Source organism: Serinus canaria, chromosome 22, assembly GCF_022539315.1.
Source record: "Serinus canaria isolate serCan28SL12 chromosome 22, serCan2020, whole genome shotgun sequence".
Taxonomy (NCBI): domain Eukaryota; kingdom Metazoa; phylum Chordata; class Aves; order Passeriformes; family Fringillidae; genus Serinus; species Serinus canaria.
Genome location: NC_066335.1, coordinates 113700 through 138681, shown reverse-complemented (window position 1 = coordinate 138681; position 24982 = coordinate 113700). Strand labels below are relative to the sequence as shown.

The window sequence follows — 24982 nt, the reverse complement described above, 5'->3', positions numbered from 1 at the left end:
AATGTGCTCTGGTACTGCCAGATCCTTAAAAGAACATCCACACCCTGGGGTGCCCATGAGCCCCAGAGGGACCCCAACACTCTGCTCCAGAGCCTCTGGTGAACTCAAGTCTCTGGGGTGCCCCAGACCCTTCAGGGGACATGGGTGGGGACATGGGTGGGAACATGGCTGGAGGGGACCCCTCAGTATGCCCCCCTCCATCTGGCCAATTTCTGGTGCACTCTGGTCAGCCTCTGCACCCCAGGAATCACTGGTGGAGAGCTCCTCTACCCTGACATCCCCCATAAAGTACCCCCAAAGAGTCCTTATCTCTAGGCCACCCCCCTTGGGGGGCTTTCTCCCAGCAAAGGGGCTGGGGTGTGCTGGAGCCCCCCTTGCTGCAGCTGTGTGAGGATGAGGGAGGGAGATGAGGGCACGGGAAGCTCTGTGGCCGCCCCATAGGTGTGGGGCAGCCCCATGGGGGTCTCTCTACCAGCACGGGGAGAGAGCAGCACTGGCCCAAACGGCCCCAGAGAAGTCCACACACACCCCATTTATTGGGGGGCCGGAGCCGCCTCCTCCCCGCATCCGTGTCTGCTCCCAGAGGAGCGCCGGCCCCGCCATCCCCCGGAGTCCAGCTCACTGCCGGCCCCGCCATCCCCCGGAGTCCAGCTCACTGCCCCATCATGCAGGCCATCTTGCAGGCCACGGCCGAGATGAGGGCGGCCCCGCGCCCGCTGCCTTCCTCAGACTGGATGAAGGTGATGTCGCAGCCGGGCGTCAGCTGCCGCACCGTGGCGTGGAAGTGGTCCTTGAAGCTGGGGAGGGGGAACGCGGGGTCACACACGGGGTCAGGGCTTTGGGGATGAAGGGAGGGGACGGGGTGTCCTGGGCTCCGGGGTGCCCACCTGGGATGGAGCTTGTAGACGGAGCCGTCGACGCCGACGGTGATCTTGAGGGTGTCCTGGCTGCGGCTCTCGCGCATGCGGTTGATGACGCCGGCCAGCCCGGCCGAGCACATCTGGGCAGCGCGCGTGGACACGCTCTCGCACACCCGGCGCACGATCTCGCAGTCTGTCCGCGACGGCAGCAGCTCGAAGGCTGACAGGATGTTGTAGATCTGCTTGCGGTCGTCGGAATCGCTGAGGTAGGGGGAGAAAAGGGCGTTGGCAAAGGCTGAAGTGTGGGGACCCTGTGTGAGGCACCCGGAGAAGGATGGGGGAGTGAGGGGATGGGGGATCCTCACACGGGACAGCTGTATGGGCTGCCAGGATGGGGAACCCCAACTGGGTCAGTTACAGCAGGTTGGAGTGGGGTGATGGGATAGGGGACCCCAAATGGGGCTGCTCTAGAGGGGCTAGTGTGGGGTGATGAGACAGAGGGACCTGGCAGTGGGCCCCCCTAATGTGGGGTGATGGGACATGGGGGCCCCAATATGGGAAAGAGCAGGCAGGTATGGAATAATGGGATGGATCATGATGGGGCCGTGATGGGTACATTGTGGTTTGGGTGGCAGAACACAGGGTGGACAGTCAGAGTAGGCTGGTGTGGGGGAACAGGATAAAGGACCCCAAAATGAGGCAGTCAAAGCAGACTGCTATGGGATGATGGAACAGGGGGAACCCCTGTGGGACAGCCCAATGCAGAGGAAGAGCACAGACTCCTCAGCATGCCTGGAGCCGTGCAGAGTGAGAGCACAGGCCTCCCAGTGCCATGCAGCCTGGCAGGTGGTTTTGGGGTGCCTCCTCCAGCCTCGTACCTCTCAATCTGGGACATGAAGCGGGTCTCAAAGGTCCCGCGAGTCTTGAGCTTCTCAGAGGCCTCCCCGTTGAAGAGCAGGTTCTCATCCACCAGCTTCAGCAGCACCAGCCGCACAATCTCCCCCATGTACTTCCCCCCAATGATCTTCTCATACCTGTGTGGGGCACAGGCCAGGGGGCGGCATCAGAGCTGGGATTTGAGGGCTCACATCCCAGAGCACCCCCCCTTTCCTCCCCCCTCCTTGTTGGGTGTGTTCCCGTGCGTGGGCATGGCCCAGGGCAGAGGACGCCCTGCTGGGGGCTGAGCCCAGCGCGGTGCAGGGACGGGAGGGGCGCCCAGAGGAACTGGATCTCTCCTATTCCTTACAGTTGCTGACCGGGGTTAAGGGAGGTCTCGTCCACCACGCGGTCGTACTCCAGGAGGAACTCGTCCAGCTCCCCGGAGGCTCCAAAGGCCCCCCACTCCGTGTTGACACACATGCGCCCCTCATCGCCCTCCACCAGCTCCACGTTGTGCATCTCCTCCATGTAGCAGGCGTTGCAGCCCGTCCCTGCCAGGAACTGGGCATGGGTCTGGGCAGGGGGCAGCACTGACACCCCCCACCACAGCCCTCCATCCCAGCTGGGATAAAACTGGGACAGTGCTGTGGAGCAATGGGGAAGAACTGGAGGGGTCCAGACATGCCAGGGCAGGGGTTGGGACCCATATGGAGCCTGAGGGATGTTCCTCAGCCTGGTGACTGGCACCACGGTATGCAACTGCTTCAAGGGTGGCTCCAGGACATGGGGAAAAGGTTTTAGACTAAAAGAGGGGAGATTTAGATTGGATACCAGGAAGAAATCCTTCCCTGTAAGGGTGGTAGGGACTAACACAGGCCAGAGCCACCAACAGCCTGGGGCCAGGGCAGCCCTTTGGGGACCAGCCCTGTTATGATGACCACCCCCTTTCTCCTCCCAAAGTGCCCCAACCATGCTGGGGCCAGGCAATGCCATCGGATGTCCCAACCGCAGGACACCTCAGCAGAGTGCCACTGCCATCCCCTGTGGTTGGTGTGTCTCCCCAGAAGGACGGGGGAGCAGCAGGGGAGCGGGCCCATGGACAGCTCCCTGTGCCCAGCCACGTGTCCCTGCAGAAGGGGCATCTTACCCACAATCATCCCAACCTCGCACCGGTGATCTTCGTAGTAACAGGAGATCATCGTGGCCACCGTGTCATTCACCATCGCCACCACGTCCATCTCAAAGTCCTGGGGACAGGGACCAGTGTGGGCTCCTGGGGGGCCAGGCTGTCCCCAAACAGGTGGGTTTGGGGCGGACAGTCCCCAAGGGTGAGGGCCTGGGCACGTGTCATGCACCTGTGTGTGCACACACATGGAACAGCCCTGCCCAGAGACACACTTGGCTCCAGCAGCCCCATCTGGGGACAGCTACGCTCCAGTGGTCCCTTCCTGGGGACACAGCAGGCTGCAGTGGCCCTGTGGCAGGCAGAGGCAGGCTGCAGTGAGCCCCTGGCAGAACAGCTAGGGGTGCCAGGAGGTGCCAGCACAGTGGGATCCTCTCACCCCTCGCCGTTTGATGGCATCCCTCAGCAGCCCCACCACGTTGTTCCCTTCCGCGCCCGAGGCTTTGAAGCCCTTGGTCCAGTTCAGGAGGATGCCCTGCAATGGGGGTCAGACCGAAATGGGGCTGTGGTTTAGGTGAGGCTTGGGGACCCCCAAGCCCTCGTGCTGCCCGGACACCCCCTCACCTTGTCGATGTCCTCGTGTCGCACAGGGAAGGAGAAGGTGAAGCCCAGGGGCAGCTTTTTGTGCTTCATCTGGTGCTTGTCCAGAAAATCAGAGATGCACTCGGAGATATAGTCAAAGAGCTGGAAGACAGGAGGTCCAGCCTTTCCTGAGGGATGTCCCCACCCTCCCACTGCCCTTGGACAGATGCTGTCCCCCACCACGGGTTCCCCAGGCCTGGCCACCCCCAGCTTCTGCTGGCTGGATGGATGGGTGTGTCCCCTCAGGTGTTCCCTCTAAACACAGACAATGAAAGGGACTGGGACGGGATGGGATGGGATGGGATGTCCCGTGTGCTCCACTGACCATCTCAGCTGTCCCAGTCATGGCATCCTCTGGGATGGAGTACATCTGGTGCTTCGTCTTCACCTTCCACTGCCCCTCTTCCCCCTCGCCCACCTTCACCAGCATCACACGGAAATTGGTGCCGCCCAGGTCCAGAGACAGGAAATCTCCCACCTCTGCAAAGCCAGGGAGAGGGGGAGAAGGTGATGGGCTCTTGGTAGGCTCAGCCTTCCACAGGGAGCTGGAAGGGTGGCACACAAGGGACTGGAGTGGCACCGTACCAGAGCCCTCGGGGGTGGAGCGCACGTAGGTGGGCAGCATTTTGACAGAGGCTTCCTCGTGTGTCTCCAGCTTGAGCCCTCGGTCCATCTCCTTCTGCATCCGGTACATCACCTTCTTCAGGTCCTCCTCCTTCAGACGGAACTCCGACAGGATCTGCTCCACCTGCACACAGCACAGCGTCAGCCAGGGACCAGGAATCTGGGATGCAAGGGGCCTGAACCACAAGAAATAGCCAAGTTTCCCTTCCCCCAGCCCTGTTTTCACATGGACACCTCGAAATGACTTATCCTGTTGCTCTGTTATTCTCCTGCTGAGCAGGGAATCCATAGCACTGTCATGAGGCACCAAGGCCCCTTCTGGTGCTGCCTGCAGGATGCCACGGTCAGCTCCGGTGTCCCTGGGGGCCATGGTTGGCACTGGGCTCCTGCCATCCCTGTCAACCAGCTGAATTGTTTGGATGGCTGTGTAGAAGCCGTCACCATTCCAGCAGTGACCTGGGACCTCCCATCCTGATGAATCCCAGAGCCATTCCCAACAAGGAGTGCTCCTGGCCATGCCCTTGAGGAGCACAGCATCTCCCACCAAGGATGGGGGGTTCTTTAATGATGAAGATGCTGGTGTGTCCCCCTTGCTCCCCTGGGAGCATCCCTCTCGCTGTGTCCCACTGGGAATCGTGAGTACCGTTTTTCACCTACCAAATGTGGGGCTAAAATGGGGCAGAGGGCAGGCAGGCAGGAATGCTCCTGGGGATTGCTGCCTTGTCTCGCTGCCAGGGAGAGCCGCAGGGCCCACTCCAGGGAAGCACCTGGCAAGCAGGATCCGTGTTTATCCTTTCCGTAGCAACCCCGGGCTCGGCGCAGCCTCCATTAGGCGGCAGAGCTGGGGCCAGGTGCCCCGGCTGTCAGATGGAGCATGGAGCGGGGCCGGCATTCCCTCCCGGCCAGCTGCAGCCGGCAGCATTAGGGCTCATTAGTCACCGCCTCTCCCAGGCACACAGATGTTTGCCTCGAGGCTGCTGCTGTTTCCTGACAGGTTTTGGGGTAGGGGGCTCAGGAAAGTGTTTGGGGTGTGATTTGGAGCACCCCAGCTCTGGGGGCACCCCTTGCCGTGGCTCAGCCTGGCTGCCCTGGCACATCACCTGGCCCCCAGTGCCATGGCTGCAGCACGGAGCCCCCGGAACAGGGCTGGGCACCCACAGCAGCACTGTGGCAAGGTTTGCTCTGATCCTGAGGGTGTTTGGGCAGAACGACTGGAAAAATCCTGCCAGGAAAGCATGGAGCTGGATTGATCATCCCTCCTGGGCTGTTGGCTGCAGGTATTCAGCGCCCATCAATCCCATGGCACCACTTGGCATGGGAACCCCCGATCTGCCACAGCCGGAGGGTCCTCGTCCCAAGGCTGGCACCTGGGAGTCTGAATTTTATTTCTCCAGTGTTTTTCCCATCTCAGCACCTCGTGTCCCTACTCATCTCCCCACTTTCCTTCAAAACCATGGGTTTGGCCCTTCCCTGTCAGGACTTGGCTCTTCCCACATGACGTTATTTGGCTCTCAGCTTCCCATGGAAATGATGTGCTCCAACACATCCCACCAAAGGGATGGAGCTGGGAACCCTGTGGCTGCTGGCTGCTGCAGTGGCCAGTGACACCCATCTCCGCTGGTCCAGCATGTGATGAGTCCCCTCGGTGTCCCCTCAGTGTCCCCTTGGTGTCCCAGCTGGCAGCAGGGGATGTCTCCACTGTCCTCACCCATGACCCCCTGAGCTCAATCCATCTGGGAGAGGATGCTTTCCACAAACAGCTGGTTCTTGGCTGGGGATGAGCCCTGTGTCACCTGTTGGGTGCCTCAGTGACCACGATGACAGCCAGCTGAAGGAGGTGACAGGCCCCAACTCATCCTGGGGATGCAGCTGCGCAATGTTGGGAGGGTGGGAGTATCCCAGGCCAGCAGAACGTCCCACAAACGCCCCCAGCTCCATCACGAGCCCCCCTGTAGGGCCTGTACTGTGCTGGGGGGTGACCTCAGGGATGGGGACCCCCAGGGCTGCCCCCGGTGTCCTCCCCAGCAGCCACCATCCTCCGGCCTGGAGCCTTTTGGAGCCGCTGGGAGCACCAGGGAAGGCAGGACCCCGGTGAGGCTCCGCACTCTTCCCCTCACCCCCCGGCCCCCCTGGCCCCTGCAGCACCTCACCTTCTCCTTCCTGCTGCTCTCCATCCTGGCTCGGTGATCCAGCATGGGGGCAGGCGCGGGCTGGGGCGGGCTGCGGGCCGAGCCGTGCCCCCCTCGGCCGCTGCGTCCCCACCGTGGTGCCCGGCCCGGGGCAGCGCCCTGCCCTGGCCTGGAGCGCGTCCGGCGGGCCCTGGGCTGCTCCGTGCCGCGTCCCTCGCTCCGTCCCTCGCGGATGCTCCACTTTCGCTGCCTTATCTCATCCGAGGGCCCGAGAGGCCCCGGCGAGGCGGTCCCGGCCCCCTCAGGCGGAGCGGCAGCGAGCGGGCCCCGGGGCCGCGGCGGGGTCAGCCCTGCGGCCCCACATGCTCTGCTCGGCTCCGGCGGCTCCCTCAGGGACTCCGGGCTGCCTGGGGGTCCCAGCCCAGCGCGGGGGGCTCCGGCAGCCCTGGAGACCCCTGGTGCGCTGGCCGGGCTCGGCCGGGACCCTCCCCGCCGCACCCCGCCCCGGGTCACCCGTGTCCCCGTTGCCGTGCCAACGGCTCGATGGTGGCGGCAAGCACTCCAGCGGCCGGCTTGGCAACCGCGCTCCCATGGCGACCGGGCACGGCCGGGGGCAAGGGCGGCCGGAGCGCTGCGGGCCCCGGCCCGGGACAGCGCAGCACCCCCGAACGGGCACCGCGGGGACCGGGATGGCGCCGGTGTGGGGCCGGGATGGGGCACCCCGGCACCCCTGCAGCCACGTCATGCTCCCGGTGTGGCGGAAATAGGGGAGGTCCGAGTGGGATGAGGAGCACCGCGGTGATGGGTGGACCCCAAAAGCTCCGGTGACGCTGTGGGACACGCCGGGAAGCCCGGACGGTGACAGCCCTGGGGGCTCTGGGGGGGCACAGGGTTTTGGGCGGCAGGGCAGGGCCTGGGGGATGCAGGGTCACACCACAGCATCCCCTGCCCCTCCGGGGTCACAGGAGGGCCCTGGCAGCCCTGCCCCTGTGTCACCAACCACGAGGGCTCCCCACATCTCTGAGGGGTCCGAAAGCTGCGGGGTTCCGCCCCTACGCCCCCACCATGGAGGGGTCCCCACCCCGGGGCAGAACCGCCCCATGGAAGGGTCCCCACTCCCCAGGGAGGCCCCCAGCACCCGGCGGAGGCTGTTCCCGCTTCTCAGAGAGGGTCACTACACCACGGGGACAGGGTCCCACGCAGGGGACCCCCGCCCCGCACAGGGGACCCCCGGCCCAGGGAGCAGAACAGGCCCCGCCCCAGGGTGAGACCACGCCCCAGGGAGCCGAGCAGGCCCCGCCCCAGGGAGAGACCCCGCCCCAGGGAGCCGAGCAGGCCCCGCCCCAGGGAGAGACCCCGCCCCAGGGAGCCCAGCAGGCCCCGCCCCCGCTGCCCGCCGGGCACAGCGCCCCCTGCTGTCCGCCCCGAGGAACGAGCGCCGCAACTCCGGCTGCTCTGATTGGTCGTCCGGTTGACACCGGAATGCGAGGGCGCGGGCGTTGATTGGTCAGAAGGCTGACAGGGCGGAGCGATCTTGGCGCGTGCGCAGGGCAGGAGGAGTCCCGTGGCAGGGTAGACACTTCCGGCCGCCGTGTTCCACTTCCGGGTCGCGCCCATCGCCGCCCGGCCGCCGCCCGCGCTGAGCAGCGACCGCCGCGTCGGTACCGGCGGGTCCCGGGGGGTCCTGGGGACAGCTGGGCTTCCCGGGGGCTGAGGGCTGGGTTGCTGCGGGTTGTACTGGGGAGTGGCCGCGATACAGTGGGTGGAGGGTCTGGGCTGTACTGGGGTGGGTTATACTGGGCTGTACTGGGGGGTTTGACTGGGTTATACTGGGCTGTATTGGGGTGGGTTTTACTGGGTTATGCTGGGCCGTACTGGGCCATACTGGGGTGGGTTATTCTGGGTTATACTGGGCTATACCGGGGTGGGTTGTAGTGGGTTTTACTGGAATGGGTTATTCTGTGTTATACTGGGCTGTATTGGGGTGGATTTTATTGGGTTTTGTTGGGTTTTACTGGGCTGTATTGGGGTGGGTTTTATTGGGTTTTGTTGGGTTTTACTGGGCTGTATTGGGGTGGGTTTTACTGGGTTTTATTGGGTTTTACTGGGTTATATTGGGGTGGGTTTTATTGGGTTTTACTGGGTTATATTGGGGTGGGTTTTACTGGGCTGGCCTGGCCTGGCTGGGCAGGGGTCAGGGTCAGGAGCCAGGGGAGGCTCGGGGGTAGAGGCCTGGGTGGGCAGGAGGGTCTGGGGGAGCCCCAGGGGGGTCCAGGGGTGTCGTGGCCCCTCCCGGCCCCAGCCCAGCCCCTGCTCTCCCCCAGGCCCCCCAGCCGCCGCCATGAGGCTCTACAGCCTAAGTGTCCTTTACAAGGGTGACCCCAAAGTGCACTTGCTCAAAGCTGCCTACGACGTGTCCACCTTCAACTTCTTCCAGAGATCCAGGTGGGGCTGGCTCAGGAGCCCCTCGGGCAGGGGAGGCAGCAGCTCCTGGGGGGACTCTGCCCCACTGGGGCTGCAGTGGCATCAGGGAGAGGCTTTTCCTGGGGGAAGATACCCCAGAGCTGCTCCCTGGGTTTGGTGCTTGGCCCAGCTGTGATGTCTGGGGTGTGTTTAGCTGGGCCTTGGAGAGCTGGATCTGGGATGAGCAGGGCTGTGGAACCTGCTGGGCAGGAGCTCAGGGCTGGGCTGAGGAATTGGGCAGGGTCAGGGAGGCAGAGGAAGGCACTGAGTGCCCACTTCCTTCCACAACACTGGGAAATCAGAATTCCCCGTGGAAATCAGCCCTTGGGGACACATCCTGGCATCCAGCTGGCACCTGGCTGGTCTTGGATGGTTTTTCCGTGGTGTGTGTGAAACCCTGGGGCCGTGGGGCTGGCAGCAGGACCTTCCACGTGGGGAGGGGTGTCTGTGCTCCCCAGGGATGGAGCAGGGATGTTCAGGACGTTCAGGAGTCCTTGGGCTGGGTCAGGACGTTCAGGAATCCTTGGGCTGGGCTTTCCCTGCAGTGCAGGGTCTCTGTGGGGCTGGTGTCTGGGCTGGGAGCAGTGCAGGCCCCCCAAGGGATGTAAGCTGGGAGGCAGTTTCCCCTCTGGAGCTGCTGCCAGCAGTGGGAGGCTGTCAGAAAACCAGTCAGCCACACCAGTCTGTGCCCAGTGCCGTTTCCTCGGCACCCATCACCTCCCAGGCAGGAGCTGTCCCCTCCCTGGTGTTTGGTGAGCTCTGTACCCCGTCCCTGCTAAAAATCCCTTCCTGGGGTTTCCCAGCTGGACTGGGGGCTGTGTTGCCTCACGTTGGCTAATCCCAGCCTGCCCAGCTGTATTTGACTCCTGCTCATTATTTCTGGCCTCCTTTCCCTTGCTGTGGGGTGCTGAGGAGCCTGCTGGATGAGCCTGAGCCTGGGCTCAGCAATGCTCTCAAATTAGAGCCAGTCTGGCTTAGGGACGTTCCTGCCCTCTGACTCGCAGTGGCTGGGTGCCTGGGGGTCAGACCCCCCTCCCGCCCAGCTCCTTCCATGCTGCAGGGGGTCACCAGTGCTGGCCAGCCAGAGCCAGGCTCAGAGGTGGTTTTGCTTGCTAAATCCCCACAAAGCAGGTTCGGCCCAGGACAGAGCCTGTCACTGCCCCGGGCGGCTCTGGGTGCTCCCCGGGGGCAGGGGCAGGGTTTGTTACCCAGCACAGCGGGGGGCTGTGGCACAGCCAGCTCCCCAGGCTGTCCCCAGTGTCCCCAGCCCTGCCCTGTCCCCGCAGCGTGCAGGAGTTCATGACCTTCACGAGCCAGCTGATCGCGGAGCGCTCGGCGCTGGGCAGCAGGGCCTCTGTCAAGGAGCAAGGTGAGAGCTTCCCTGGGCAAAGGCACCCCCAGACAGCCTGGGGGGCTGCTCCCACCCAGCCTGACAGGAGTTTCCTTGGCAGAGTACCTGTGCCACGTGTACGTGCGGAGCGACGGGCTGGCTGGAGTGGTGATTGCAGACAATGAGTATCCCCAGAGGGTTTGCTTCACCTTGCTGGACAAGGTGAGGGCTCCTCCAGCCTCCCTGCCCTGGCACACAGCGGCTTTCGGGCACTCAGGGCTGGCCACCTCGGCCTGGGCATTATTTGCCAAGACTGTTTGTTCACATCTCCTCCTGGGGCTCCAGCCCCTTCCCCAGCTCTGTCCCTGCCATGGATGAGCTGTGAGGTCCCTTCCCCAAAATCTCCAGATCTCCTATTTTGATGAGGAAAACCCTTCCAGCCACCGTGGCCCCACAGCTGTGGCTCCTAACTGCTGCTTCCTCACCTGGCAGGTGCTGGAGGAGTTCTCCAGGCAGGTCAGCAAGATGGACTGGCCCTCAGGGTCACCTGCCACCATCAGCTACTCTGCCTTGGATGGATACCTCAGCAAATACCAGGTACAGACCCCCTGCAGGTGTGTTCCCCCCGCCCTGGAAATGGCAGGGGAGGTCTCTGGGCAGCACTGGCACCTGCTGGGACCCTGTGCACCCCTGGTGTCCCTGCGTTGGTGCCAGCGCCATCACCCTGCTGTTTGTCCCCAGAACCCCCGTGATGCTGACCCCATGACCCGAGTGCAGGCGGAGCTGGACGAGACCAAAATCATCCTGGTGAGGCTGCAGGGCTGGGTGCTGGTGCCTGCACAGGCCAGAGGGGCCCTGGGGCACCTTCTGGGGCAGGGTAGAGCCCCCCAGGCCATTCCCCAGAGACCTCTCTGGGGTGGGAGCTCCCTTTTCTCTTCCCCTTTTGCCTTTCCCCCTTTTCCTCCTTGGGCTTTTCCCAGCTGGCAGGACACGAGCACCAGGGCTCTGCCCCCTGCTCCTCATGCCAGTCTCCTCCCTGCTGGTCACCTCCTCTCTCTCCCTGCCCCTGGCCAAGTCCCATCTCCCCTGGGGCTGCAGGGGCTCTAGGAATGTGGGTGAGGGGTGGTGGCACCCCCACCTCGTGCTGCAGGCTGCTCTGGGGCTGGGGCTCAGCACTCGTTTCCCTGGCAGCACAACACCATGGAGTCCCTGCTGGAGCGTGGGGAGAAGCTGGACGACCTGGTCTCCAAGTCGGAGGTGCTGGGGGCACAGTCCAAAGCCTTCTACAAAACGGTGGGTGTGAGGGTGACCCCTCCCTGAGGGGGCTGGGAGGGAGGAGGGCCATCCTTGGGGGGCACAGCTCGGGGGGCCAGGCAGGGATCCCCCTGGTGCTGCAGGCTTTGGGCCTGGAGGGAGCCTCGTGCCCCAGCCCCAGCTGCTTTCTAAATCCCCAGAACAACAGGAGCCTCCGGGCCACCAGCCTCTGTGCTTTGTCCTCCTCTGGGCTGTGTGGGACCCCAGGGGGGTGGCCCTGGGACCCCCAGACCCTCGGGGGGCTTCACAGATGGCTTTCCTTCTCTTCTCAGGCCCGAAAGCAGAATTCCTGCTGTGAAATCATGTGACATGGAGCCCGGGGTCTCCACCTCCGGAGCACCAGCCCTGCACCCCCCTCCACAGCCCCCCCAGGGCTGTTCCTGGGGCTGGGCTGGGGGTCCTCAGCCCCCTGGGCTGATGTGACTGTTGTCCACCCTGAGGGGACACCAAGGCTGGCACTGGGCCAGCACCCAGGGGGCTGGTCACACTGAAGACCCCCACCCTGGCTGTTCTGGGACAGCTGGGACCAGGGGGCACCTGGCCACGCACTCCCCTGCCTTCACAGCCCCCTGAGCCTGGAGGAGCCCCCCACTGACTGGCCGGGGGGCTGAGGGGGCAGGCAGAGCCCCTGCTGCCAGCCCAGGCAGCTTTTATGTATTTGTGTCCTAAGGGTGAGCTGGGGGGTGGGACAAGGGGGGAAGGGAAGAAGGTTTTTTTGGGTGGGGGGTGCTCTCTGCCTCCCTGGGCAGCTCCTCCCCACACTCTGAGCCCGGAGCTGGGGAGTGGGGAACTCACCACCCTGCACCTGAGAGCTCCTGCCCTGCTCCCACAGCCAGGGTGGGGGGCTCAGCACCCGCCAGGGCCCAGCAGCCCTCGCTGCCTCCTCCTCCTCCTCCTGGTCGGGAAGGGAAAGGTTGGGCTTGGGCTGTACCTCGGGTTGTTTCTGTGCCCTGGCTGCACGGCCAGGGGATAAAGTGTCTTTGGCAGTTGTTCCCTGTTCCTCTCATCTTTGGCAGTTGCAGCCCCGTTCCTCTCCGTGGCATCCCGGGTGGGGTTTCAGACAGACACATCCTGGATACCCCGGCAGGGGTGGATGCACCTGGCCTTCCCTCTCTCCACCTCTTATTTAATTATCGTTGGTTTTTCCTCATAATTTATTTGCAGTTTTCCCGAGACAAAAACGAAATCAGAGTCATCTTTTACACTTACAAGGCTCAGAAAGAAAAGACAAAGGGTTTTTTTTGGGGGGGAGGGGGATGGGGGGGATATGCTGGGGAGGGGGAGACAGAAAAAGAATGAGAGAAAAGGGGAGGAAGGAGAAAAATTTGGCAACGATCCACCAGCATTCATGGGACAGGAACAGCTCAGCTCCTCAACATACAGCGTTAGCGCCCGAGGGTTGCTCCCGCGCAAAGGGCATGCAGAGAAATCATCAGAATAATTAAAAAATAATTAATATCCCCCGCCCGCCCCGCCCCCTCCCCCCAGCCAAAACCAGCCCTCAGCGTGGTGGGGATGCCCTGGGGAAGGGGTGGGGAGTACCTGGCGTGGATTGGAGCCTCCCCGGGGCTGGGGGGCTGGGGGGGCCGGGTCCCCCCGGGCGCTGGCCGTGGGAGGGGGGTGCAGGGTGTGCTGCCGGTGCCCCCGCGCTGGGGTGCCCGGCGGAGCAGCCTGTGCCCCCTAAGAGACCCATTCTCTTAGTCTAAAGTGCTTTCAATGCTGCGTCAGTGCTGGCTGGATCGTCCTGAGCCCCCCACCCCGAACCCAACACCCCCCAGCTGCCCTCTGCCCCCTGATGTGGCACCCACGTCCCCCCTGCCAGACACTGCCAGCACCCCGAGTTGGCACCCGTGACAGGGGGTGCTGGGCTGGGGAGCAGCGGGGTGGGGACACGGGGGTGCCACTGGTGGACCCTCCCCAAGGCACCCTCGTGTTCCCCGCGCAGCAGCGCCCAGGGTCAGCCTCGGGCCCCCACGGGCAGCACTCCCAGGGGAGGCACTGGACTGGGCTGGAGGGGAGAGAGTCTCTGCCTGTCCCCCCCACCTCACTCACCCCCTGGCAGCCCCCCGTTGCTGGGGACCCCCGTGGGAATTCAAAAATAAATAGCTCTCTCTATGTACAGGGGCTGGGGCAGGACAGAGCAAAGCGGAGCCCAAAGAACAACATCCACCACCAGCGACAGCAACACGCCATGAGCACAGCCGGGAGGGGGGCCGGGACCCCCCTTCCCCCCCAGCAGAGACGGGCCAAGGGGGGGGGCTGAGCCCCCCAGCGCCCTCGCCTGTGGCCGAGCGGCTGGGTTGGATTTGGGGGTGTGGGTGGGGGTTTGGGATTGAGGTGGGTTTGGTGGGTTTTCCCCCTTTTTTTTTCTTTTTTTTCTCCTTTTTTTTTTTTTTTTTTTTTTTTTGTGGTCTTCATCATTTTGGCGATTTTTTGGTTTTTTTTTTTTTTTTTGTCTTTTTGTTTTCTGCAAACACAGGCACCGGAGGGGGGAGCGGGGCCGGGGTAGGGGGGACAGGCATGCGGACGCGTGCTCGGGGGGCCGCAGCTCCGGCTGCCGCCTCGGCTCCCATCGCCGTCTCCATCGGGCTGGAACCAGGACAGCCACCGCCAGCTCTGCGGGGACACCGCCGTGAGCCACTGCCACGGCTCCCCGTCCCCCCAGGCCGAGCCCGGGCTCACCTTCACTGCAGCGGGGCCACGGGGGCCCCCGAGCCGTGGAAGTGCACGTTCTGCCACTTGCCGTCGCGGCGGTGCCAGACCCGGGTCTCCTCGGACTGGCTGGTGCGGGGCCGGCCCTGCGCGTCGATGTACTGCGTCAGGCGGATGTAGGCGATGCACGCCGCGTCCTCGCCGATAACGTGCACGTGCGGGTTCAGGATGGTGGTGTGGATCGGCTTGTTGTTCTTGGAGAGCACTGCAGGGCGGCGAGGAGAGCGGGGCTGGCACGGGCACGGGCACGGGCACGGGCACGGGCACGGGAACAGGCAGGGATGGGGCAGGGATGGGGACAGAGAAGGGGCAGAGGTGGGGGCAGTGCAAGCGGACAGATGGCCCAGCAGGGGAGGGCTGGGGACAGGCAAGGGATGTGACCAGGATGGGCAGGCAGGGGGTAAGAGACGGGACAGGGAAGGAGGCAGGAGGGATCGGGCTGGGCTGGGCGGAGAGAGGACGGGCAGGTGGCAGCTCGGGCACTCACAGTTCTCGAAATAGAAGCGGTGGAAGTCCATCCCCTCCACCAGGTTGCCCAGTGCCTCGGGCTCAAAGGAGGTGAGCCCCGGGTCGCAGATCTTCCTGCAGGCAGCAGGTGAGAGTGGCCCCGCCTTGCCCCACCCCACTTGGCCCCGCCCCGGCCCCGCCCGGCCCCGCCCCACTCACGCGTAGGCCTCGAAGTCGCCGTTGTTGACGGCCTCGATGAGCTGCTCCGTGATCTTGATGATCTCCTGCTTGCGGGCTGAGGGCATGCCACTGTCACCGCCACCGCCACAGCCCCCGGTGACACCGTGGGGGGTGGACGGGGTGGTCATGGGACATGAGGGGAGGCTTGGGGACAGACACAGGGACAGACAGACAGACCTTGGGGGCAGAAAAACCTCGGGGACAGACAGACAGACCATGGGGATGGACCATGGGGACAAACACAGGGACCTTGGCACAGACAGACTGACCAGGAGGGCAGACAGGGCAGACCGCAGGGACAGACACAGGGACCTCGAGGACAGACATAGAAACTATGGGGACAGACACCCCTTGGGGACAGATAGGGACAACTGTGCTCCCAGGACCGGACCCCCACAGCTCTGCCACAGTGATATTGGCATCATCCTCTCAGCACATCTCATTGCTAGCCCAGTGCCATCCCAGTGCCCTCCCAGCATGCTCAAGCATCCCAGTGCCTGCTCAGCCTGTCCCAGTAGTTCCAAGTACCTCCCAGCACTACTCCTTCGAGTCCAGTACATCCCACTGCCATTCTAGCACATCCCAGAACAGCCAGTTCATACTGGTGCTTCCCAGTGCCATCCCACTGTGTCTCAGTGCCATTCCCAGTACCCTCCCAGTTCCATGCATCCCAGTGCAATCCTAGTGCATCCCAGAGCTGCTCGTATGCTCTGATGCATCCCAGTGCCAGCCCAGTGCATTCCAATACACCCCAGTTCAACCCTACTGCATCCCAGTGCCAGCCCAGTACACCCTAGTGCATTCCAGCTCCATTCCACTACATCTCAGACACATCCCAGAGTGTTCCAATACCATTCCAGGGCATCCCAACATATCCCAGTTTACACCAGTACATCTCCAGAACCATCCTACTGCATGTCAGTGCAACCCAGTGCCAACCTACTGTGTCCCAATGACCTTCTAGTATATTCCAGTTCGCCCCAGTTCCATCCCAGTGCCACTTCAGTGCATTCCAACACAGCCCAGTTCCATCCCAGTATCTCCCAGTGCTATTCCAAAGCATACCAGTACACTCCAGTTTGCCCTGGTGCATCCCAGTAATATCTCACTGCATGTCTGCACCAATCTCTGTGTCCCAGTGTTATTCTAGTGTATCCCAGTGCGCCCCAGCACCATTCCAGTGCATTCCAGTATCCCCTAGTTCCATCCAGTGCATCCCACTGTCACTCCAGTGCATCTCAATTAATCTCAGTGCCATTCTACTGTATCCCAGTGCTCCCCAGCCCATTCTTTTGTCATCCTAATGTGCTCCAAACCACCTCAGTGCCACTCCATTACAGCCCAGTTTGTCACAGTGCATCTCAACGTCACTCCTGTGCCCTCCTAGTGCATCCCAGTGCCACCTCTGTGCATTCCAACACCATCCATTTCCATCCCAGTATGTCCCAGTACAGTCCAGTTTGTGTCAGTGACTTCTCACCACATCTCAGTGCCAACGTTCTGTGCCTCACTGCTATTCCAGGGCATCCCAGTACATCCCAGTACAGCCCAGTTCTACCCAGAGCACCTCTTGGTACCATCCCAGTATGTCCCAGTATTATTGCAGTGCATCCTGATGCCATCCCAGTGCCTCTTCAGCTAACCCCAGCTGCCATTCCAGGGCCATTCCAGCATGTCCCAGTCTATCCCATTTCCATCCAAGTGCACCCCAAAGCCTCCCAGTACCCTCCCAGTGCACCCCAGCATGCTCCCAGTGCATCCTGGTGCCACCTCAGTGAATCCCAGTGTCAGCCCAGCTCAATTCACACCCCAGATCAATTCCAGTGAGTTTGAACACTCTCACAGTGCATCCCAGAAGTGTCCCAGTGCCATCCCAAATCCCACCCACTGCATTCCAGTGCTGCCCCAGCACATCACAGTGCACCAACTGCATCTTGGTGCCATGCTGGTCCACCCCAGTTCATCCCAATGCAATTCCAGTGCAATCCAAGGCATCCTAGTGCCAAAGCATCCCAGCTCTATTCCAATGCATTCCACCCAGCACGCTCCCAGTGCATCCTCGTGCCACCCCAACGCACCCTGGTGCCATCCCAGTGCATTCCAGTGCCACCCCAAGGCATCCTGGCGCCATCCCAGCTCCATCCCAATGGATTTCAGTGCTGCTCCAGTGCATCCCAGTGAACCAAGTGCATCCTGCTGCTATGCCAGTGCCATCCCGGTGCCATTCCAGTGCACCCAGTGCATCTTAGTGTCATCCCAGCACATCCCAGCTCCACCCCAGTGCATTCTAACACATTCCCAGTGCATCCCAATGCATCCTAGAGCCATCCTAGTGCATTCCACAACTGTCCATCACAGTGCCATCCCAGTGCATCCTGAAGCCATCCCAGGTGATCCCAGTACCATTCCAGTGCACCCCAATGCATACTGGCGCCATCCTAGCACCACCCCAGTGCATTCAAAGACCCTCCCAGTGCATCCCAGTGCCATTCCAATGCAACCCAATGCATCCCAGCACCACCCTGGTGCACCCCAGCTCCCTCCCAGTGCATCCCAGTGCATCCCAGTGCATCCCAGCCGCCCCCACGCCCGTCACCTTTGGTGTCCTCGTCCTCGATGGTGGTGTTGGTGCTGTCAGAGGACTCCTGCTCACGGGGCGGCGGCGGTGGGAGGGAGACACAAACAGGGGGTCAGACCTGGCCCCGGGGGGGACGGGGAGGGGGGACGAGCCCGGCCGGGGCTCGGCAGGACCCCGGCAGTGCCGGACGCCGCGGGGGACCCCGCTGTCCCCACGGCCCCCGCGCTCCTGTCACCCCCCCGGCCATGGCTGATGCGGGGGGATGGAGGCGGAGGGCGGGCAGCGGTACCTTGGCGCCGTCCCCAGGGTTATGGATTACGGTACTTTGAGGCTCCTACAGGAGAAGGGAGAGAGACAGGCGGGGTGGGGGAAGCGAGAGCCCGGAGGGGACAACGAGGGGGGACGACGGATTGAGCAGCACGTGGACAGGGGCGAGGAGAGACCCAGACCGGGTTTGGGAAGGGGATAGAAAGGGGGGAGAGAAGCAGAGAGTCATTAGTCCAGCAAAGCCAAATGGTTTAATTCACAGACATGGAGGGGGAAGAAAGGGGGGAAAGAGGTGGGCAGAGCCAGGGGAGAGACGCAGTGAGGCCAAAAGGATGGGCTGGGCTGGGGGCCAGCTCTGTGCCCCTGTCCTGCATCCCGGTGCCCAGGGGCTCCACTCACCATGCATCTGAGCATCCTGGGCATCCCTGTGCCTGAATCCCAACCGTCCTGCTGCCTGCATCCCGAGCACTGCCCATATCCCTGCGCATCCCTCAGCTGGCACCCAAACCACTGTTGTGCCTGCATCCCAACTATCCCACTGCCTGCGTCCCAAACATCCCTTGGCTTGCATCCCAACCGTCCCTGTGTCTGGATCCTGAGCATCTCAGTGCCCACATCCTGAGCACCCCTACAACAGGCACACCTGCACCCACATCCTGCACCTACCTTGCTGTTGGCATTGCCACAGCACCCCCGAATCCTGCACCTGCTGCTCCAGACAGCCATGCCTTTACTGCGCCAGCTGGGCAGTCCCGGGTCTGGATCCTGCACTTACCTCACCTGCAAGGCAGCAGCCCCATCCTTGTGACCTGCACCTGCCTTGCCACTGGCATCGCAGGGTGTCCTCGACCCCAGTCCTCCACCCATCTGCATTCTGTGTCACCAGGCTCCTCCTGCCTGTGCCTTGTCCCCGTTATGGGGCATCTGTGCCTGTACCCTGCACTCACCTTGTTCCCATCCTCATGCCCTCATCCTGCACCCACCTACAACAAGGTAGGTGGGTACCCCATGGCAGGTACATCTCTGTGTGCATGTCCTGGACCTACCTTGTCCCTACGTGGGACACCTGCATGAGCATGTCCTCACCCATGTCACTGTCCCCACAGCTGAGGGAGACACGGGGCTGTCCCTTCACCCACCTGCTCTGTCCGGCGGGGTCCCCCTGTGCCCCCGTCCTGCACACCCCTCTCCATCCTCGGGACACCCCCTCCCCAGGAGCAGCCAGATGGGATGGGATGGGATGGGCTGTGGGATGGATCCCATGGGATGGGGGATTTGGGGGAGCAGGGCAGGGGGCACCTACCAGAGCGGTGGGCGGGAGGGTCCCCTTGGGGCTGGTGACGCCGGCGCTGCCTTTGGTGCTGTTGGTCTGGGGCTGGAGGGGACAGAGGGGGGGGCTCAGTGCCATGGGGGAAGGAGATCCCCCCAGGCCCCCCCGGCCTCTTGGGCCCCTCACCTTGACGCCGTCCGCCTTCTTGTTCAGTAAGCTCTTAGCTGCTGCGGGGGGAGACAGCGTCAGTGTCCCCCCACACGAGGGGCACTGCAGGTCCCCCCAAACCCAGACTCCTCCCAGCCACCCAGCCTGATCCCATCCTGGGCAGCAGCTGCAACCCCAGTGCCAGAGAGGGGGAACACACCAGAAAGGTGCTGTCCCCATCCTGGGGGAGGTCCCCATTTTAGAGGGGTGGTCCCCATGCAGGGAGCGGTGTCCACATTCTAAGGGGGCTCCATTTTGAGGGTGTTCCCATGCTGGGGGTGTTCCCTTACAGGAGGGAGTCCCCATGCTGGGTGGGGTGTCCCCATCCTAGGGAATCCCCATTTTGGGGGAGTTCTCCATGATGGAAGGGGTGTCCCCCACCTGGAGGAGTCCCCCAGTCTCAGGAAGGTCCCCATCCTGGGGGAAGAGAGCGTCCCCACTCAGGGAGGGGCTTCCCCAACCTTGTGGGACCATCCCCATCCTGGGGGGTGTCCCCCTCCTAGTGGGAGGTTCCCAAACTCAGGGGGGTCCCCAACCTTGGGGGGCTGTCCCCAACCTGGGAGGGATGTCCTCAACCTGTGGAGATCCCCATCCCTACCCTGGAGGGAAGGGTCCCCAAACTCAGTGGGCCCTCAGACTGGGGGAAGGAGGTGTCCCCAACCTGAGGGGAGTCCCCATCCTGGTAGCCCCCACGTGGGGGGGCAGGGCTGGCTTACCTTGGAGAAATGCAGAGAGGAAAGCGAGAGAGAGGAGTGGGGAGGGGGGCAAGAGAGAAATGGGGAGGGGGGAAAGGAGGAAAAGGGGAAAAACATAAAAAAAGAACATAAAAAAGATGAGTTGAGTACAGGGGGCAGGGACAGCCGCCTGTGCCCCCCCTGTCTCCCTGGAGGGGGACAAGGACGGGCACGGGTATGAGCATCTGTCACTGCTACTACGATCTCTGGCCAGTGGAGGAATGGGGCGTGATGGGGACGTGGTGGGGCACAAGTGGTTGTGGGGGTGTGGAGGGCAGGGGGTGTCATCTTGAGCAGCCTCATCATTCCTCCACACTGAGGGACGCCTCCCCTGGCTGGCATCACAAGCTGGGGGGAGATGTGTGGTGACAAGTCCAGTGACAGCAGGGCACCCATCGGCACCAAAGGAGGGGGAGATGACCCACACATCCCTCCCCCTTGGCCCTGTCTCTCCTCAGGAGTCCCTAGCAGGGTGTCCCCAAGGGTCCTGGTCCCTCCTCTGAAAGCAGGCGGGTGCTGAGAGGTGGGGGTTTAAACCAGAGCCGAATTGGGGGGCGGGAGAGGGGGACCCCTGGAAAGGGGCCAGTGGTAGCCCTTGGTGTGGGGGTGGTTTAAGACCCGCCGAGTGTTTCGCGGCACCACAAACACTGGCTGCAGCTCTCAGAAGCCATGGGGAGGCACATGCTGGGGGGGGGACACATGCAGGGGGGCACATGCAGGGTGGGGACGCAGGGGGGGCACGGGGGGACACCGGACATGCAGCCTGTTTGCCCCCCCCCCTTCATGCACTGGTGTGCCCCCCCTGTGTGCAGGAGGGGTGGGAGCAGTGGGGAGGCGTACCCGAAAATCATCCCCCCACCCCAGCTCCCCGTGTTGACCCAGATGGGCACCTGGGGATGCCACCACCGTGCACCTGGGGATGTCACCTGTGTGCACCTGGGGACGCCACCAGTGTGTCCCCTCCAGGGTCAGGCCTGGGGGTGGGAGCTGCTGCAGGGACCCCTCCCCGGGGCCGGGTGCGGGACGACAGCAGGGGGACAGCGGCATCTCTTGGTGCCAGCGGGGATAGGGGAGAGGCTGCGGGGGCAGTGCCGGGAGGCCATGCATGCGCTCCGATTTCCGAGGAGGGCACCCGAAACCCGTTGGGGAGGTGGGAGGCAGGGAAGAGGACGGGTGGGAGAAGAGGGTGACGTGGGGATGAAGGATCCGGGGACACACAGAGACCAAGCGGGGCCGGGGGGCCGGGGGGGCCCTTTGCGGACGCGTCTACCTTGTTCCACCAGCCCCAGCGGGGCCCCGGCAGCGGCCGCCGACATGGTGGGAGGAGCGGTGGTCTGTCTGCCCACTGCGGGCCGGAGAGAGAGAGAGGGAGCGGAGCTCCTGTTAGGGGGCGGCAGGGGCTGCGGCCGGGACCCCCGCCTTCCCCCCCCCAGCGAGAGCTCTCGGGGCGCCCATCACCCTGGCCCCAGGCCTGGCAGGGCTGGTGCTGTCCGTCCCCCTCCCCGTGTCGCCCCCCGCAGCCAGCGGGGCGGGGGGGACACACGGGGACCGGGCTCTACCTGCTGCCGTGTGCGTGGGGCGGGGGGGCGCGTCCGGCCCCACCTTGGCTACCACATGCCCCGTCCTCACCGATGGGGAAAAAATGGGTGGGGGGGTTAAGGAAGGGAGGAGAGAAAGAGAGAAAGACAGCGAGATAGAGAGAGGGGGGCACCGGCCCGGGGGGGGCATGGAGGGGGGACTGTGGCCCCCAGCCCCCCCGGCCAGGGGGAGCCCCCCCCTTACCTGAGAAGTTCCTGGTGGCCAGCATGGTGGTGAGGATGGCACCCTGTGGGGACAGACAGTGTGAGCCAGGGAGAGGGGCTGGGGTGGGATGGGGCGGGCGACATGGAGGGGGACAAATGGGGTGATGGGATGGGGTGGTACAGGATGGGACCCACAGGACTGGGACTGCAACATCTGATGGGAAGGGACTGTGCCCCACGGAAGAGCAGTGGGCATGGCAGGGGTCCCACAGCGGGCAGGGAGGGTCCCACAGCGGGCAGGGAGGGCCCCACAGGAGAGCCCCATGGAGAGGCAGGGTGGTGCTGGGAGGATAAGCAGTGTCCCCAGCCCACAGCTCCCCACCAGCCCCCTCACCTTGAGCTTCCTCCGGGCATTGAACTTTTTCAAGCACTCCACTGTCTCCTGCCTGTGCATCATGGAGGCCACGGTGGAACGTTGCTGCGGGGGACACGGGGGTCAGCACCAGGTGCCAGGGTCACTGGCTGGGTGCCATGCTCTGGGGACACCCTGCACTTACGCAGACCCACGGGTGCTTGAGGGCCTCGTGGGCTGTGATGCGCTTGGCGGGGTTGATGGTCAGCATCTGGTTGATGAGGTTTTTCGCTTCGGGGGTGACCGTGTCCCACTCAGGTGAAGGGAACTGGGGGAGCACAGGGATACGGGGGTAACAGCTGAGCAGGGGAAGCCCCATGGCGTCCGTGTCACTCCACATGCCCACCTATCCCCAGCTAGCCACCAAAGACAAGCCCACAGCCACCCCCGGGCTCTGCCTGCTGGAGATCAGCTGTGGGTCCCAGAAGGTTCTGGAGTTAAGGGGCCCTGGCACCGGGCACTTACATCGTAGGCCCCAGCCTTGATTTGTTGGTAGAGTTTGTGCTGGTCCTCATCCCAGAACGGCGGGTAGCCCACCAGCAGGATGTACAGGATGACCCCTGGGCCAGGGAGAGTGGGGTCAGGGGTGTGCAGGGACCCCAGACCACCCCTGGCTCCCTCCGGCCCTGCAGTGTCCCCATGACAAAGCAATTATTCCCAGCATGGGCTGTCCCCTGTGCTGGCAGGATGGCACAGACAGGGGACAGTGTGGCACTGCCGGGCACATGGCACAGGGTGGCCCCAGGATGGCATCAGAGCTGGAACAGGAACTGGGACAGGCACAGAAATGGGATGGGAAAGAGGGTGATACTAGGATGGGGATGGGATAAAACTGGAATGGAGCCTGGAAAGTGCCAGAATGGGAGTGGGAAGGGATCAGAAAGGGACTGGCAGTGATGGGGCAGGGATTAGGATGGGATTGGGCAGGAGCTGGGCAGGGATCAGGGCAGGGATTGGGGTAGGGTTCAGGATTGGTACCTGATCCAGGTCTGGGATGGGCAGAGAAGGGGCAGGGCCAGGGCAGGGACTGGCTCTTACCACATGCCCAGATGTCCACGGGTTTGCCATAGGCCTCTTTGCGCAGCACCTCAGGGGACAGGTAGCCAGGTGTGCCTGCAAATCCTGGGACAGGGACAGAGAGAGCATGAGGAGAGACAGGTGAGCCACAAGGGGAGGGGGACAAGGACGGGACACGGGACTGGGACATGGGGCAGGGATGTGCTGGGCAGGGGTGGGCACAGGGCAGGATGCTGTGGGCACAGGGGCAGGGACATGGTGTGTTTGGGATAGGGCTGGGGTGGGCACAGGGCAGACGCAGCAGGAACTGAGCAGGGACTCAGGGGACATGCAAGGACACAGCAGACACAGCGCAGGGGCCCAGAGCAGGACATGGGGTGGGCAGGGGCTGTGGGGGACAGGGGGGCAACAGCACTCACCAAACCAGGCCTGCTGATCCCCCTGCACCTCGATGGCAAGGCCAAAGTCCGCCAGCTTCACTGCTGCCCCTTTGCACTTGCTGGCCAGGAGCAGGTTCTCTGGCTGCACGGGCACAGGGAGCACCAGGCACGGGCAGCACCGGGCACAGACACGGGGGAGGACAGAGAGGAGGGATGCAGCAACTAGAGGGACTTTACTGTTCCCAGTGACCAGGTCCTACCCCTCTGCCCCCTGTGCTGTGGGACTGTGGCCGAGGGTGCCAATGGCACAGCCCCTTGGCCAGCTCAGGTTCTTCCTGTGTCTTGCTGGCCTCATCCCAGTCTCCCCTCCATCCCACCGTCCCTCTGTGTCCCACCGTCCCTCCCCTGTCCTGCCCTGACCCCCAGCCCACCCCCATGCCCCCATCCCCACAGCTCACACTCCCCCTGGGGCAATGGCAACTGGAGGGGATGCAGTGAGACCCCGGCAGCAGCACAGAACCGTGACACAACTGGGGGACACGTCTGCATCCCCAGGAAAGGTGGATGGGAGTGCTCAAAGCCCAGCAAGATCTCAGTGAGTCCCCAGAACCCACCAGGCCAGGGCCACTCCCGGGTTGTGGGGACACCAAAAACTGGGCAGGGGGAGAGGGGCAGAGGGAAGGGGGGGGGGGACACACGCACTTACCTTGAGGTCCCTGTGGACCACCCCCATCTGGTGACAGTGCAGGACAGCCTCCAGGATCTGCTGGATGCAGTGGCTGTGTGCAAATGGGAGGGGTCAGAGGTACGCTACCCCCCCACCTGCCTCACACCCTGTTCCCAACCTGCACCTCCAAAACCAGCCCCTGCCCCTCTGCACTCGGGGGAACTGACAAAAACAAGCGGTGACCTTAGATTTGTGTCCATGACAACCCCTCTGTACCCCTGCCAGGGGGCTCAGCCCTGGGCCATCACCCCTGGGGGGGCTCCTGGGACATCACCACCTGGGGGGGGGGTCATACAGAGGGGTTACCCTCGGGGAGGGCCCCACCTGGGGTGGGTCACTGCCTAGGGGACACCTGTGGGGATGTCAATGCCTGAGGAGGGGTCATCCCTGAGGGTGTCCCTCCTTCCTGGGGGGCACCACCCCTGGGGGCATATCCCTGTCTGGGAGCCATCCCTTGGGGATCATCCCTGGGCCGTCATCCCAGGGTTGTCACTCCAAGGGGGTCACTGAGTGGGGTCACACCTGTGGGATCATCCTCTGGGGGTCACTGCCCAGGGGTCACCCCTCAGCGCTCACCAGGTGAGCTCCACCCTTGGCACAGAGCCATGGGGACCACCCCAGTGGTGCTTCTGTGCCCACCCCTGTCCCCCACGGGAGTCCCCCATCCCTGCTGCCGCCCAGACACTGGGATCCCCCAGACAGGACTCACGGGGAAGGGGGAACAGGGGATGGGGGGGCGGATGGAGACGAGACAAGAAAGAAAGAGGGAAGGAGCGAGGGGATGAGAGCCTGAAATGGGGGTGAAGGGGGGCCCCGCTAGCTGGGGGAGTGGGGCAGTGGGGGGGGGGGGCAACCTCCCTGTGAGAGGGGGGAGCAAAAAAGGGG

The 24982-nt window shown here is 63.5% G+C and overlaps 3 protein-coding genes across 19 annotated transcripts; 1 reads left to right on the top strand and 2 right to left on the bottom strand.

The window, feature by feature from the left end:
- Window positions 1-556: 556 nt before the first annotated feature.
- Window positions 557-6347, bottom strand: GCK (glucokinase). 3 transcript variants are annotated; one of them, XM_050983115.1, is made up of 10 exons: window positions 6279-6347; window positions 4090-4252; window positions 3830-3984; window positions 3487-3606; window positions 3302-3397; window positions 2887-2986; window positions 2107-2290; window positions 1739-1894; window positions 888-1121; window positions 557-797 (listed from the first exon to the last, which is right to left on the bottom strand). In XM_050983115.1, the coding sequence occupies exons 1-10, from the start codon at window positions 6321-6323 to the stop codon at window positions 653-655; spliced, it is 1398 nt and encodes a 465-aa protein (XP_050839072.1). In that variant the 5' UTR covers window positions 6324-6347; the 3' UTR covers window positions 557-652. The 3 variants fall into 3 exon arrangements, with proteins under 3 accessions (XP_050839072.1, XP_030089183.1, XP_030089184.1); XM_030233323.2 differs by lacking the exons at window positions 3302-3397; window positions 3487-3606; window positions 3830-3984; window positions 4090-4252; window positions 6279-6347 and having other exon boundaries at window positions 2903-2978; XM_030233324.2 differs by lacking the exons at window positions 2887-2986; window positions 3302-3397; window positions 3487-3606; ... (1 more) ...; window positions 4090-4252; window positions 6279-6347 and having other exon boundaries at window positions 2117-2195.
- Window positions 6348-7839: 1492 nt separating this feature from the next.
- YKT6 (YKT6 v-SNARE homolog) lies at window positions 7840-12354 on the top strand. Of its 3 annotated transcripts, none has more exons than XM_009097658.3 (8): window positions 7840-7918; window positions 8582-8702; window positions 10007-10089; window positions 10172-10272; window positions 10543-10647; window positions 10792-10857; window positions 11242-11343; window positions 11637-12354. In XM_009097658.3, exons 2-8 carry the CDS (start codon window positions 8599-8601, stop codon window positions 11670-11672), a joined length of 597 nt encoding a protein of 198 aa, XP_009095906.1. In that variant the 5' UTR covers window positions 7840-7918; window positions 8582-8598; the 3' UTR covers window positions 11673-12354. The 3 variants fall into 3 exon arrangements, with proteins under 3 accessions (XP_009095906.1, XP_018778182.1, XP_030089197.1); XM_018922637.3 differs by having other exon boundaries at window positions 7851-7914; XM_030233337.2 differs by having other exon boundaries at window positions 7857-7918; window positions 8632-8702.
- Window positions 12355-12840: 486 nt separating this feature from the next.
- Window positions 12841-24146, bottom strand: CAMK2B (calcium/calmodulin dependent protein kinase II beta). Of its 13 annotated transcripts, none has more exons than XM_050982858.1 (15): window positions 24077-24146; window positions 23410-23512; window positions 23012-23095; window positions 22439-22533; window positions 22119-22241; window positions 21956-22039; window positions 21602-21644; window positions 21090-21164; window positions 19065-19105; window positions 18912-18983; window positions 17631-17675; window positions 17360-17408; window positions 14743-14818; window positions 14047-14658; window positions 13870-13980 (listed from the first exon to the last, which is right to left on the bottom strand). In XM_050982858.1, exons 1-14 carry the CDS (start codon window positions 24101-24103, stop codon window positions 14049-14051), a joined length of 1527 nt encoding a protein of 508 aa, XP_050838815.1. In that variant the 5' UTR covers window positions 24104-24146; the 3' UTR covers window positions 13870-13980; window positions 14047-14048. The 13 variants fall into 13 exon arrangements, with proteins under 13 accessions (XP_050838810.1, XP_050838811.1, XP_050838812.1 ...); XM_050982859.1 differs by lacking the exon at window positions 17631-17675 and having other exon boundaries at window positions 14047-14281; window positions 14564-14658; XM_050982860.1 differs by lacking the exon at window positions 21090-21164 and having other exon boundaries at window positions 14047-14281; window positions 14564-14658.
- Between the last annotated feature and the right edge of the window lie 836 nt (window positions 24147-24982).

What these genes read in the sequence shown, in the direction of transcription:
- YKT6 (XM_009097658.3), top strand. Translation starts at nt 8,599, where the DNA reads ATGAGGCTCTACAGCCTAAGTGTCCTTTACAAGGGTGACCCCAAAGTG. An exon ending in AACTTCTTCCAGAGATCCAG is followed by an intron (nt 8,703 to 10,006) that starts GTGGGGCTGGCT and finishes CTGTCCCCGCAG; the next exon opens with CGTGCAGGAGTTCATGACCT. An exon ending in GATACCTCAGCAAATACCAG is followed by an intron (nt 10,648 to 10,791) that starts GTACAGACCCCC and finishes GTTTGTCCCCAG; the next exon opens with AACCCCCGTGATGCTGACCC.
- GCK (XM_050983115.1), bottom strand. Translation starts at nt 6,323, where the DNA reads ATGCTGGATCACCGAGCCAGGATGGAGAGCAGCAGGAAGGAGAAG. An exon ending in CTTAACCCCGGTCAGCAACT is followed by an intron (nt 1,895 to 2,106) that starts GTAAGGAATAGG and finishes TGCCCCACACAG; the next exon opens with GTATGAGAAGATCATTGGGG. An exon ending in TTCATGTCCCAGATTGAGAG is followed by an intron (nt 1,122 to 1,738) that starts GTACGAGGCTGG and finishes CCCCTACCTCAG; the next exon opens with CGATTCCGACGACCGCAAGC.
- CAMK2B (XM_050982853.1), bottom strand. Translation starts at nt 24,103, where the DNA reads ATGGGGGTGGTCCACAGGGACCTCAAG. An exon ending in CCCTCCCGCCCACCGCTCTG is followed by an intron (nt 17,409 to 18,911) that starts GTAGGTGCCCCC and finishes CCCCGTGAGCAG; the next exon opens with GAGTCCTCTGACAGCACCAA. An exon ending in GGCGACTTCGAGGCCTACGC is followed by an intron (nt 14,282 to 14,742) that starts GTGAGTGGGGCG and finishes GCCGCCCTGCAG; the next exon opens with TGCTCTCCAAGAACAACAAG.